Source organism: Ambystoma mexicanum, chromosome 2q (assembly GCF_040938575.1).
Source record: "Ambystoma mexicanum isolate Mex_15411 chromosome 2q, UKY_AmexF1_1, whole genome shotgun sequence".
Classification (NCBI taxonomy): Eukaryota; Metazoa; Chordata; class Amphibia; order Caudata; family Ambystomatidae; genus Ambystoma; species Ambystoma mexicanum.
In genome coordinates, this window is record NC_090924.1 from 481,423,488 (window position 1) to 481,438,400 (window position 14,913).

At 48.6% G+C, this 14,913-nt stretch overlaps 1 protein-coding gene across 2 annotated transcripts in view; it reads left to right on the forward strand.

Annotated features, from left to right (window-relative positions):
• LOC138569537 (uncharacterized) overlaps positions 1–14,913 on the forward strand; it is a 1,144,950-nt gene that overhangs the window by 785,957 nt on the left and 344,080 nt on the right. For both annotated transcript variants that reach the window (XM_069647595.1, XM_069647596.1), the window contains exon 9: positions 6,474–6,598. In XM_069647595.1, coding sequence (XP_069503696.1) covers positions 6,474–6,598 — 125 coding nt within the window. The remainder of the gene's footprint in view (positions 1–6,473; positions 6,599–14,913) is intronic.

The following is a 14,913-nucleotide window of genomic DNA, read 5'->3' on the forward strand; positions in this document are numbered from 1 at the left end:
CCCCCACCCACCATAACCCTCACCCCTCTCTACCCCATCCACATGTTGCTATCCCCGTCACTCTATCCCCACCCTTTCTAACCCCCTTCCACCACCCATCCTATCCCCTCTTTCCTACTCCATTCCCACCTCTCTCTTTACCCCCACCAACCACCTTACACCTTTTTCCCCCACCGACCCATCTTAACCCCTCTCCCTATCCCTTATCCCCTCTCCTCCTTCCTCTCAAACACTTGCTTTATTCTGTTCCCCTTTCACTCTCACCCTTAATCACTCCTATTTCTTCTTGCTCATCATCGATGGCACCCTCTGTCAATGGCTTTCTCCTTTGCTCTATTACCTGTCTCATTCTATTGCACACCTGCACCCCTTATTGCACCCCCTTTCAAACATTGTACTCTCCTCCTTGCACCCTGGTGCCTATAAATGCAAAATGTAAAGAATAGCAGTAAACGCCAAAACTATTGAGATTGCCAATACTTGTTTTTTTTTGCACGCTTCTGCTGGGCTCACAGCTGGGCTTTAAACAGGGCAGTGCTGAACTTAAAGCATGGCGAAGCAAGAGGAAATTGAAACCAATGTGCTCACCCTTTAGATTTCCGGCTCTTGTCCGTCCTCCTGCCTTCAGATACAGCAACAGCAAATGAGCATGTATCGCTGAGAGCTGTGTAGGGAAACCGCTTTTCAGACAGCCCTCATGCAGCACTCCTCCTCCTCCCGGTTATGTGCTGCCAATTCCTGCTGTGCAATGTGTGTCCTGTTTCATGTCCCGCTTCAGACGCGGAAGCAGAGGAAAGAAGGGTGGGTGACATCCATGGTGGCCCCATATCACTTATCCGCTTATTAAAGTTAGTTGACGTTGATAAAGTGATAAGATGTTCACAGGAAACCCCAGCTGGGCTGTGAACACCCAGCTGATGCAAACACCTGCACCCGTAGTCGCTAGGGATTACTTTATTATTATACACTAGCTTCAAGGATATAATATAATATGGCATTTATTAAGTGCCTGTACACAAGCATTTCTAGGTGCCACAAGGGAGGGAAGACATAGGGAGGACAAGACAAACGATCCTACAAGGCCTTGTGTCATTCAGATTGTGCATATGCGACAGCAAGAAGTGTAGGGGGAAGAGGCAGGGGAAGTGTAAAGCACAGGATAGGGGGACGTGCGATTAGGGCTGCATGGCTCTGAGTAAGTGCAACAAGGGCAGCATGGCTCTGGGTAAGTGCAAAGAGGCAGGGGTTACAGTTACGGCCCCTAAGTGTGCAGTAAGCTAGGAGGCAGTGCAAAGGAAGACTGGTCGTGGAGGAGCCTGGTACCCAATGAGATTCTGAGGGAACCAAGCAACCAATCAGCGCAGCAGACAGGTTGGTTAGCAAGGGAGCGAGAGACAGAAGGCAGAGGAGAAACGTAAGGTCTTGAGCTGCTTCTAGAACTTCAGCTGGTCCGGGACAAGTCTGAAAGGGGTAGGGAGGCCATTCCAGAGATGGGGCACCTGCAGAGGAGAGAGATCTACCCCCTGCTCTATGCCTGGAGAAGCGTCTGACCCTTAGCGAGTTGGAGGTAGCTGAGCAAAGGGCTCTAGTAGGAAGGTATTTCAAAGGAGAGAGTTGGATGTAGTGCAGGTCCTGGCCCCAGATAGGCTCGTGGACTATGCAGAGGGACATTCAAGATGATCCTTGCAGCTGCTGGGAGCAAGCGGGTTGCAGAGATACAGTAAAATATACAGAAGACCAGGTAGCAAACCTGGCCACACAGCCGCTCTCTGTATAAGCCCTACCAAGGGCAGTGCAATTTGCAAAATTAGAGTCAACTAGTAAATGTTCACTGTATTTACAGAATGTAACTCATCCAAATAAATCTCTTAGTCGGATCCAAAATTAATATGCGTTTATCAAAAAGAAAATTCCAAGTTGGTCACTAATAAAATCTTAGTGAGGCAAAGCGGTGTTTGCTGGTGTTCGCGTGGGGAAGCAGCTTTTCTTCTACCTTAACCCTCATGTTGTACGCAGCGTTCGAACATGGTCATCAATATAAACAACCCGGCCGGGGCTAGAACGAGACAACAGACCTCTACAACTAATGTCTATGATAAATTCTGAGACAACCCACTAAAACACATGTTGTTGCACCTACAGATTGAAGAATTGATTTGGTCTGGTTTCCAGACCTTTGATCTTGCGTGAAGTTGTTGTCAACTCCCCGCACATTTTTTCCACGGGCTACCTCGATCCCTTGAGTTTGTGTAAATTAGACCTGCCCTGATGAAGGAGCTGTATGCTCCGAAATGCATTGGCACTTTATGTCTATAACAATTATGGGATGAGTTAGCCGCGGCCTCACTAAGATTTTCTTAGTGACCAACTTGGAATTTTCTTTTTAATAAACGCATATTTACTAGTTGACTCTAATTTTGCAAATTGCACTGCCCTTGGTAGGGCTTATACAGAGAGCGGCTGTGTGGCCAGGTTTGTTACCTGGTCTTCTGTATATTTTTGTGTTCCACGAGTCAGGGTGTCTCCAGACTCATCGTAGCCAGCTCCTGTGAATTTTTTGAAAGATGATTTATAACCTCAACATTTTTTGATCTGTTTGAAAGTGAATTTAAACAAGTGGTGCCCACTTACTTACCTTCCTTGCAGAGATACAGTCCCTGGGCTTGAGTCCAAGGATACCTCTTGCAGTCCTGTTCTGGATTAGTTATAGGGGGTGAGGAGTAGAGGTAGGCAGATTGAGAAAGAGGCTGTTGCAGTAGTCCAACCTGGAGAGAACCAGGGCTCTGAAGACAGTGAGATTCTGGGGGAAGGTGAGAAAAGGTAGAATACCTCTGAGGAGGTGCAGCTGGAAGTGGACCTTTTGGGCAAGGTCTGTTATGTGAGGTGAGAAGGAGAGAGTGGAGTCAAAGATGACACCAAGGTTTTTTGCCACACAGGAAGGTGAGGGTAGAGGGCCCAAGGAGGGTGGCCAGAGTGAGAGAGGAGAAGGAAAGCGGGGGCAGGGGTCCCAATGAGAAGGATCTCTGTCTTACTGGCATTAAAGCAAAGATCGTTGGATGTGCACCAATCCTGAATCACGGATAGACAGTCAATTATGAGCGAGGGAGGAGAGGAGGCTGAGGGAAGCCTGAAAGAGAGCTGAGTGTCATCTGCATAACACTGAAAGTTAGAAGAGAAGGTGGAGATCAGGTGGGCCAAAGGGGCCAGATAGACATTGAAGAGCCAGGGTGAGAGGATAGAGCTCTGGGGGACACCACATGTGTAGAGAGAGGTGGTGGAGAGGAAGAATCCAAGTTGTACCTGGGAGGGACGGTCCTGGAGGAAGGAGGACAGCCATTCCAGGGCCTGATATGTGATGCCCAGGTTCACACAGAGTCAGTTGATCAGGGTGGCATGATTGACCATGTCGAAAGCAGAGGAAAGGTCAAGGATGATGAGGACAGAGGGAGAGCTGGAGTCAAGATTAGAAAGCAGAACTTCTCAGGTGTTCAGGAGAGCCGTTTCAGTGCTGATGGTCATGGAGACAACCAACAGATTCAATGTGGAGAGTAAGCTGGGAGATGGCCAACTTTCCCAGGAGTTTGCCCAGGAAAGGGATGATAGAAATCGGGCAGTAGTTTTCTGGACATGTAGGATCAGCAGAAGGCTATTTTAGGAGCGGGTGCACAAGGGAGTGCTTGGGGAGAGCGGAAAGATACGGTGGCAAAAGAGTGATTGCAGAAATAGAGCAAGGCTGGTGTGAGGGTGACAATGTGGTCCTTGATGGTTCAGGAGCACCTGTTTGGACGACACTATCATAGATCGGACTTGTCTAGAGACATCGTCAGGTGTTGTCATAGAGAAGGAGGGAAGAGGAGAGGGAAAGACGGCTGATAAGGGCCTGATAGAGGTAGTTGGCGTGGAAGAGGAAAGCGAGGACAGGATGTCCTATGTTTTAGTGGTGAAATGAGAAGCCAGAGCCGTACAGAGGGCCTGGAAGGGAACCAGAGAGCTTGAGACTGCATTAGGATTGGCCAGCTCCTTGCAGATTTGAAATAGTTTGGCTGAGTTTTAGAGGCTGCTGAGATGCTGGCTTGGATATGGACCCTCTTCTTGGAGAGGATAGAGAGTCTGTATTGCCTTTGGAGCAGGGAGCAGGACAGTTTGTCAGAGGATGCGCCTGAACCCTCCACTTCCTCTCAGTTAACCTGCACTTGTGTTTCAGTGTGGCGAGGTCGGAGTCGTACCAAGAGTTTGACTTGGAGGTAGGCTTCAGACGGATTGTCATGACAGGGGCAAGGATGTCCAGAGTTTTGTAGATAGAAAGATGCAGGTTAGAGAGGGAGAGGGCTGTGACACTTGCTTCATGGGCCGAATGTTGGAGAAGGAAGGTGGCAGTGCTGGGTAGGCTTTGCTTGAGAGGCAAGACGTTTCAGGTGAGAGGAGAGCAGAAAGTGGTCAGTCCAAGAGAGAGGAGTGGTGAGAGGGTTAGAGAGGGGGATGTCTGAGGAGATGAGAACATCCAAGGTGTGTCCGGCAGAGTGCGTTGGACCGCAGGGTAGAATGGAAAGGGAGAGACAGTCGCATAAGTTGCAGAAGAGCCCGTAGGAGGTATTAGAAGCATCCAGGTGGATGTTGAGGTCTCTGAGGAGGAGAATTTTAGAGGCAGAGGCAAGGAGTGAAGAAGAGAGGTCATCCCATTCTGCGAGGAAGAGGGTGGCCTGGCCAGGAGGCCTGTTGATGGTGGTCACAGTCAGAGAGAGGGCAGGGGAGATAGAGATCCTGCAAACTAGGCATTCAAAGGAAGAGTAGGCCTGCATAAGAATGACAGAAGCAGGGACCCACTCCAGAAAGATCAGGGCCACTCCACCTCCGGGTTGGTTGGTTCTGAGCTCAGAGAGGATCTTGTAGCCCTCAGGGAGGAGAGTGTTGAAACTCATTACAGAGCTGGCTGTGAACCATGTCTCGGTGAGAGCAAGGACATCTAGGTCAAGGTCTTTGAGGAGGTGGCAGATGTCAGAGGAATGTTGACAGCAGAGCGAGAGTTGAAAGTAGCTACATAGAGCAGGTTGCCACATTTGAAAGACTCTCGGTGGTGAGTTATGGTAGTGAGTTACACCAAGCGGAGGTGGTAGAAGGGCCTGAGAGTGGGCAGAGGCAGTAGATGGAGGTGGAATAAGGGCCCGAGCGTAGGGGAGGAGGTGGGTGCCAGAGAGGCAGTGTAGGAGGACGGAACGTGGCAGAGGGGCCAGAGTGGTGTTAGGAGTTGGAGGAGAAGGGGGTACATTTATGAGATGCAGGAGATGCCTATCAAGGAGGAGATTGGGCTGAGAGCCCTGACCCATGACAGTACCATTTAGATAGACATTGATGATGGTCTTGGAGGAGTGGAAGGGGCCACGAGGACCTCCCACCAGTTGCCGCATTTAATGGAGAGGAGAAAGAGAGAACAGAGACCATATAAGGGGTCCATAGGTCTGAAGAGGGAATGACAAAGAGGATGTCAGTGAGAGTCTGTCTGGAGGAAGCACTGATGTAGGTATCAGCGATAGGGAGGCCTGGTTGGGAGACCAGGATATCCCTCTTGAACTTTTTCCTTCCAGACTTAGTCAGAGGGTTATGGTAGGAGATAGAGTAGCAGTTTGAGAAGATGGCAGATATTGAGAGCACCATAGAAGGTGCGAGGAGGCAAGAAGGGAGATTGAGGGAGTCGAAGAAGCTTGGCCCACAGCCGCAACCACAGGAATCACCAAAGGGGGTGGGGTCACACAGAAGGAGGCACACAGAAGGCAGCAAGCAGGCAACACACCACAGTTGAACATGGGCCAATGAGGCGGGAGGACTGGGGGGGACAGTACACTGTAGAAACACCCAGATTCTACTTTCCTCAAAAGGAGGGAAAAGGCCTAGTTTTACGACAACAGAAATGCAAGAATGTAACTTCCCTGGCGAGACATGAGAGAAGGCTAAGCAAAACGGTGCAATGAGATGCTTAAGGCTGGTGCCATAAGAGTAATATGAATAAATGGAGGGGTGGGTCAGTTTAGTAGGGGGCAGTGATTGCTGTCCCTCTGCTGCATCTGCCTACCTGGTCAGTCACAGCAGGTAGATGGCAGCAGGCTCAATGCTTCCCTGGCTGACACCATTTGGAGCTGCTACTGCTGGAGCTATCCTTTGCCTTGGGGTCCTTCGCCACAGTGGGCTGCAATGGGCAGTGGGGCTTCCCTGGGAGCAAGAATTAAGAAGGGCCTAGTGCCCAATCGGGACCGGGGGCGGGCGGGCAGAGTTAGGGAGCAGGAGGAGGAAACAAGAGGTAGGGAAAGGAAGGCCAAGGAACAAGGCTGCGAAGCGGCAGATGTTGCAGACGTTAGCAAGTCAATAACAGGATATGTATTGAGAATAAACTGTACATGGACAAAACATTTTAATATGAAAATGATACCATATTTCAGTGGACAACCATCTTGTGAAACCCTGTTTTGTTTTTTTATAAGGCTAGCAACAGCAAATCTTCTAGGTTATATACATTATGCCGATCTTTCCCTGGCTTCCAAAATGGTGAAAAAGGTGGAAGAAGTTTGGACGTTCTTAAATACTCTTCAAAACAAGAGCTATCCAGGTGAGGTCACCCACACTTAAAAGTGGTCCTCTGTCTTATTTTTATAGTGTCATCACTTATCTTTATCTTTATTGTTCTGTTTGCTTTGTCACTATTGCTGGGATGTCTCTGGATGACAAAAGAAACTGATCAATATTGTATGTAATATGTACGCAAGTTCTGATGCAATAATCAAATTACAAATTCATATTTTATATACAAATATGCCACCGAAAATAGTAATTTGTAGATCCATATTCCAGAAGTTTTCTCAAGAATTACTTTTCATAGGTCATAAGTACACATAATATTTCTGTATGTTAGAGATGGGTTCCAGATGGTAAAAGAGCTCTGCAGGTAAGCAAGGGCACGGGTGTTTGCGCTGGAGGGTGTTGCGGCCTTCATTCATTCAGGAATGCTGGTGTTCTGATTGCGTGTACCTTCCACGCCCCCTAGCCTTCTTGACCCAGTTTACTCCCACCAATGGTGAAGCCCACGGAGGAGCAAGGGAGCAGGTGTTTATGCCACAGTGTGTTTGTGCAGCAGTACCCTCTAGCAAGATTACATCATAACATGTTACGTGCTATGGACTTGGCTTCCTTTGTTCCTGTGCTGCTACCTGCTTGTATACTGCTGTGAGGGGAAGCAAGAAGTGAGCAAGACCGGACAGATTTGCTAAATGCAACACTGGCCACCAGATTTCAGTGCTCACAGCACCCCCAGTATTTTCATCCCACATCTCTCGACGCGCGTGTGATGTGTGACCCTCCCATGTGTATTGCCCTTTTAAGCTGTGGGTCCCTTCCAATGTGTAATGCCCTTTTAAGATGAGCCATGACTGTGTAATGTACCAAGCTAATAAAAGGAGCAACTGCAGGCACGTGCATCAGAACGGCTGCAGACTCCAACCATGGAACATCTGTTGTCTTTGTCTCCCATTCTGGGCCTAGATGCCTACACCATGCGATCACGGCCCTGCAAGTACCTGCTGGTCTGCCCCCCCACCCCAAACCAGCCTGGTGCCCTGGGTCCAGCCCAGGCACCTACCATCCAGGATGCCGCCGGCATCCGAGGTGCTCCAGCACCCATGTTGTGTCCCCACAACCTCACAGGGCCCTGTCCTGCAACACCTATACGTCCGGGTGACCCCGGCACACCAACATGGTGCAGGGCCCTGGGAGGATAGCTCAGTGGTAACGTGCTCGCCTTGGAAGCAAGACGACCCTGGTTCCATCTCAGTGTCCGCACTTAGAAACCTCTGGGTATTAAGCGCCTTATAAATAACATATATCATATTATGTGATCGCTACTGGCCCCACAATAATGGCGACGAAGAGCCCCCGCGATGTACCGTCACTGCTGTCCCTCATTTTTGTTTCCAAAGGAGGAGGGAGAAAGGAATAGGAGCGGCATCCACCGCCCTGGAAATGAGGGCTGGGTGCGTGTGCAGTCTGGGTTGGGGTCCGCCCGCAGCCCCCTGCAGCCTCCTCCGTGAGAAGAAAGTGAAAGTAATTGTAACAGTGAAACATCATCCACCGCCCTGTGATTTTGTTTCCTCCCGCCTGCGGGAGAAAGTGAGCTGTCCCCTGCCGGGAAAGGAAAAAAGTCATACGGTTGCCTGCGTCCCTTCGGCACTGATCCCAGGCCCTCCAGCGGTATGTTTACATCACTAAAAAGTAAAGAAGCGGCCGCCGCCGCATCATAGTGAGTGGAAATCCCGCTTGGGGGAGGGGAGCACAATGCCTGTGACCGCGCTGCACTACTGTGCCTGCAGCGACCCTGGGCAGTGTTTGACCCTCCTCACTCCTGCGGAGGGGAGTGTTCTGCCCGGTTGTGCCCGGGCCACATGTACAGTGACGAATAAATAATGGAAAGAAAGACAAGCTTGGCCGTAATGCTCCATTGATGTCTCCCGCTGTGCGAGAGAGAATGCATGCCACCCTGCCGGGATGAAAGGGAGAATGGAAATGGGCCTCATATGATCCCGGGCCCAACTGGCAGTGAACATTGAGGTGCTCTGGTGTCAGGAGCTACAGGAAAACAAGGAGGCTGCCCACGATCACTTATACTGCTGTGCTGGTGGCCTGGACATATACCTGGGCAGAGGCGGTGAATGAACGCAGCAGCTCCATGTCGGCTCAGTGTGGTTAAGGAGAGAATCGCCCACTGCAGGAAAGCGAGGTGAATGGGGCAGGTGACAACAGGTAATCCCTGCCCTCTGTCAACTCAGCAAAATTCGAATCTAGGTGGACCATTGACTTTGCATTGATTTCAGGCGCACTATTGATGTCTGCATACTGCATTTTAAGGCTATTTAAATTCGAATCTAGGTGAACCATTGACTTTGAACTGATTCTAGGTCAACTATTGGCTCGAACCTGCATACTCCCGCCTGTACAATACATCTTAGCCTGTTTATTAAGTTATAGCCTGTATATTAAACTTTGATTCTAGGAGTGCCTTTGATACTGAACTTACAGTCTCACGAGTTAGCACCACCAAGAATTACAATTGCCTATTACTCTACTGCTGTCCAATACACCACTTTGTTACCCAGCCCTTATGCTAACATCTAGTTCCTCACTGTATTAAGCATCAGCATGCCCCCCTCAGTAATTAACCTGAGTTTCTACACGATAATCCTTGCCTTAAGCACTACGCTCCACATCATGATACCCACCACTCCTGCTAACAGGACACTGTTCTCCTTGACCTCACCTAATCTGTCTACCACATTACCTACGGACATGGCAGTTGCCATAAACTACCTCCCATGCAAGCCTTGCCCAACCAAGGATAGAAACTTACTCCTTAGAGCGAGATTAGCCAAAATACATGAGCCACTCACTAGATCGCTAAATATCTTCCCAAAACCTTGGACTCAAGCCAGCCCTCAGCCACTTTCTGCGGCCCCAAGCCCATAAAAAAAGCCTAACTAAGCATCGTAAATCTAAACCTCAACAAACCCTCCCACTAACTACACTAACTATTACGAGTCTCCAGATAAAAGGAGCTTTATCCCTGGTAGCACACTCTACAGAAATAGCCGACTTCATTCTGAAAGATGACTTAGACTTCCTCGCTATCACCGAGACGTGGTTACACCCCGCTGCAGGCCCTATGATCATGCTCGCAGTCCCTGATGGCTTCTCCATCCTGAGACATGAAAGACCTAATTCCAGAGGAGGAGGCTATTATCTACAAATGTGGCCTCACCATGAGACTAGCCACCCAGATAGACATCTAGTCGTGCAAATTACTCTCAGTCAAAGTCCCTTTAACTAACGCCCAAACCCTGAACATCCATTTGATATACCGCCCCCCAGGCCCACCTGGAACCTTTGTGGATGACATTAATTCTATCCTTACCAACAACCTCAAAAGCTCCTCACAAGTACTTCTACTTGGAGACATGAATATGGGCTTCAATGACCAATCAGACCAACTTGCCACAACCACAGCTAACACCTTATCAGAACTTGAATTCACCCAAAGAACTAACACCGCCACCCATAATAAAGGCAGAATACTCGACTGGGTGGCAGACTACAATTGCCAGGCCAACATCCTATCCGTCTCTCCACTAGCCTGGACGGACCACCACCTTGTGTCCTTTATGCTCTCTACCAATAGACCTCCACTGACCACGGCCCCTAGGGCCCCACCTACTCTAACCAGAAATAATAAGAGTATTACTGTGGATAGGCTTATCCCGATACTACTTAATACTCTTAACTCACTCCCTAACAACACGGATCCGGAGAGCTTGGTCGAAGCACATAATAAAATCATATACCTCCTTGGACCAGATCGCTCAAGCGAAACTAAGATCAAGTAAGCAGAAAACGCATCTAAATAAAACGTTTACACCCGTCTTAAAAAACTTAAGACAACAAAAAAATAAACTGAGGCTACCTGGACTAAACACCCATCTGAAGCCAATAAGCTTAAACTTACTAAACTGTCCTCCCTCTACAAAAAAGAAATATGCCTAGCAAAACGAAAATCTTTCATACACGTATATCTAATGCCAAATCCAACACAAAGGAACTTTTCACCATTCTTAAAGAAATAGAGACTCCAATAGCACTACCCGACACCCGCACGAAAGATAAAAAATGGTGCGAAAATATCCAAAACGCCTTAGCCAATAAAATAGCCACCTTACAGAAAAAAATGTCATGCAAAAGAACTGCCTTAAATGATCCCCCTGCCTTTAACATTACCCATAAGGCCATCATAGATGATTCTACGCGATTCAACTTTACCAAGGTCTCTACTCTCGAAGTGGAACAAATTATCCTGTCCCTTAAACCCTCGAAACTGTCAGGAAGACCTATGCCCTGCGCAGCTCATCAAGGATGCTGCCTGTGACTTATCCGCATTCATCACCAAACTAATCAATTCGTCCTGCGCTACTGGCATCATTCCCACTAACCTCAAACAATCATGGGTACTCCCACTTTTTAAAAAAAACGACTCTCAACCCCGCGACACCAACTAATTATAGACCCATCACTAGTGTGCTCTTCCTTCTAAAAATCCTGGATAAGGTAGCGTACACTCAAATTCAAAAACATCTGGAACAACATCACTTGCTAGGAGCCAGACAATTGGGTTTCTGTCTCCAGCATGGCACAGAAACTGCCCTTATCGATCTAAAGACCCAAATCGATGATCTCAAAGGCAGTGGTAAATCAGCACTACTCCTCCTCCTAGATCTCTCAGCTGCGTTCGATCTAGTTGACCACAATATCCTCTGTAACCATCTAAATACAGCAGCACACTTCTCTGATGAAGCTATTATCTGGATAAGATCATTCCTAAACGGCAGAACAATGAGGGTCTTCTCGCCGCTAGCAGCTGCAGACCCCATACCTATAACCTGCGGTGTGCCGCAGGGTTCATGCGTCTCGCCTACACTCTACAATATTTTCACTAAGCCCCTCTTCGATGATCTGGATCATCTCGGTATTACCTACACTAACTATGCAGATGATACCCAGATCCTCCTCCCGCTTTCAGGGGATTATGAAAAGGATTTGGCCTTGGTGAATAGAGCGTATATCATCATCCAGGCATGGATGGCCACACATGGTCTATGCCTGAATAATGATAAACAGAACTCATTATCCTGGGCACCCCATCCAATCTAAAAAAACTGGGCCCCAAATACTCATCATTCATAATCGATGGCAACATCATAAAAGTTGAACACGAGGTGAAAACACTTGGCTTTTGCCTTGACTCAAACCTTTCATTCACTAAACAGGTCAATTCCCTAGCATCATCTACAGCCTACATGTGTAAATTGATACACACTGGCAAGCCAGTCCTCTCGGACAGCAGTTACATTACCTTGGCCAGAGCCCTCATCGTATCACGCCTGGACTACTGTAATGCCCTTTACCTAGGATCGTCCAATGCCACCATCAAAAGAATTCAAACTCTTCAAAATAATGCTCTCAGAGCGGCCTTAGGCATATCCAGAAGAGACCACTTTTCAGAAACCTGTCGTCAGAATAACTGGCTCCCAACCTTCGATAAAGTCCTCCTAAAAACTCTATCGCTAACTCACAAATCTCTCAACAATGCCGCACCTATTTACTTGGCCGAAAGATTTCATATGCAGACGTCCACAAGACCAGTAAGACTTGCCAACAGAGATCGACTCTCCATACCAAATTATAAACGATCCACTATTGGAGGTAACAGCTTCCCGGTAAAAGCAGCCAAACTCTGGAATACGCTGCCCCCCAGTTTAAGAACAGACCAAACTTACCACAAATTCAGATCCAGTACCATCACATGGTTGAAATTCAACATCCAGCACTCATAACTGCCATCCTGCAATTGATTGGCTACCATAGTACCTAACACGCTCACTGCTATGACAGTATCTCTGCAATTACCCCTGCACCAGACTGACTCTATTTTGTATATACCCTTTTGGGAATTGCCTGCGTTTTCTTATGATGCTTACCATGCCTGAAAAACACCTTATCTGAACATACACCTGTGTAATCTCTACTTGTATGTAATCTGTATATACCTGTGTGTAACAAAGCTTTGCATATACTTGTAACTATTGCGTCCCTGTTACCCCATGGTATGATGTGCATTATAAATAATAAACAAACAAAGAAACAAAGAAACAAACCTCGCATCAAGGGTCCCCCTTCCCATCCAGGCGGATGCAGAGCATGGACCTTTGAAGTTCAAAGAGGGGCCGCCTGCCCCCATGCAAAATGTTTCCTTTATCTGGCTGGGGCAAGGTAGCCCCTCTCATTCTTTCCCCACTTCATCTACGGCGATAGCAGCAAGGGTGGCTGCAAGCGGATTGGAAACAGGCCGACACGCAGCGCCGAACGCAGTGGAACAGCAGACGTTTCGAGGAAGCAGAGGACCATTTAACTGCGTTCTGTAACGTAATAAAGGCATCAAAGGGTCCTTGCTGTGCGTGAGTCTCCCCAGCCCCGCAGGCCTCGACGGAGCAAGAAACAACATCCAGCAAACGGAGGCCAACAGGCGGCTACAGCCAAATCGAAGATTGGCAGAGGGGGGCGCGATCGAGCTCCGACAGCTCATCTACGAGAAGAGGTGGAGAAAGAGGAGGCAAAACACTGGCGACTTCTTCATTCCGCCGGCAGGAATTTCTCTTGCAGCAAGGCAAGGTCGCAGGTGCGGAAAGAGCAGTAAAGCGGCTAACACTACCTCTGCGCAGTGTGAGGATTACAATGAACTTCTGGGGCACTAGCGGTCCGACACAAGAAGCGGAACGAAATAGAGGCAGCCAGCCGACGGCATAAAAACCCAAGTGCAGCCGCACAGGCGACTGGAAGGACGGTCTTTCCCCTGGCCCCTCCGACACCGTTGCAACCCTGGCAGCAGCGCTGGTGCAACCGTGGGAACACTGCCCAAACAAAAGGAATCAGGCAGCTCGCAGATAGGGGCAGAAAGCGCAAAGGATCCAATTTGGAAGCAGGTGGACGCAGAGCACCCTCGAGAGGGGAAAAACTCAAACAGTGTGAGTAAGCATTTGTGAGTAAGCATTCTTTTCTTTTCGTGACACGGAACATTTCAGCATTGGAACGATATCACTTTACCGAAGTCAGCTCAGCAGAAAGTGAGCATTTCACTCCAGGAGGAGTCGAGCAAGGTGCAAACAACAAGCCGAACTACGGGGAGTGAACAGCTTTACAAACCCCTGCATCCAGGCCACCCCACCGCAGAGCAGGCCCACTGTGTATTTACGGGCCATTCTTTTCCCAAACTACGGCGCCGGCAGGCGGTTAATAGAATGCCTACAGTGCGCAACGTGGTGAGAGGCGCAAATTGTTGGAAACAGGAAGACACAGAGCAATAATTTTAGCTACCTAAGGTACCTTTTTGAGAATAAAAGGCGCCTTACAGCATATTGTGGCACAATACCCCTGGCAGTCGTGGGCGCTGCGAGCACGCAGGAACACGGCACGCTGGGTGTGCAACACAAGAGCTGCCTACTACAAGCCGGCACACAGAGGTCCAAGGAGTAAAGAGATGGCAGACGCCCTATCCCTGAAGGAAACACTACTCTTGGAATGGGCTAAAGCAGCGGAAGCAGTCCATGGCATGGACATGGTGCAAGAAAGAATGGCGGAGCTCGCATCCACTAGTTTCAACGCTGACAACGAAGATGCACGTGAGGACGAGGGCGATGATGAGCCAGCAGAAAAAGAACAGCCGGCCAGGAAGAAGTAGCACCTTGATGTCCGCAGGATGCCCACCTCTTCAGACACCCATCCCGGCACCAAGAGAAAAGCAAAATCAGGTACTGTGAAAAGCAATGAGTTGGGGCCAATGTTAGAACAATTTTTAAAATGGCACAAGGATGGGGGTGCTGGGAGAAAGAAGAGGCACAGGGATGACTCGAGCAGCTCCAGCAGCGAGAGCGACATCACAGACACAGAGTCTGATTCGGGGGGCGAGGATGACCAGGGCCACCTTAAAGCATGGGTTGGGCCTAGCAATGTGGTTGGGTCTCCAAGCCCATAAATGACTAAATATGGGAGGCGCACAGCCGGCAAAAGTGTGAATAGAAGTTTAAAAAAGACTATTGCATGGCATATTGAGCGCAAAATTAAGAAAAAGATTTGGAAGACGCAATTCATTCATATTTTTTGCCTATTGGAATATGAAGAATTAGGTTTTGGTATTTCCAAAAGGGATAAGAAAGAGGAAGAAAAAGAGACAGCGAAGAGGCCTACCTTGGAAAAGAATATTCAGAAATGGGAGGCTTCTTTTCAAATCCTGTCAACAATCCTCTTAGAGAAATTCCTAGAAGAGGGCACCGCACT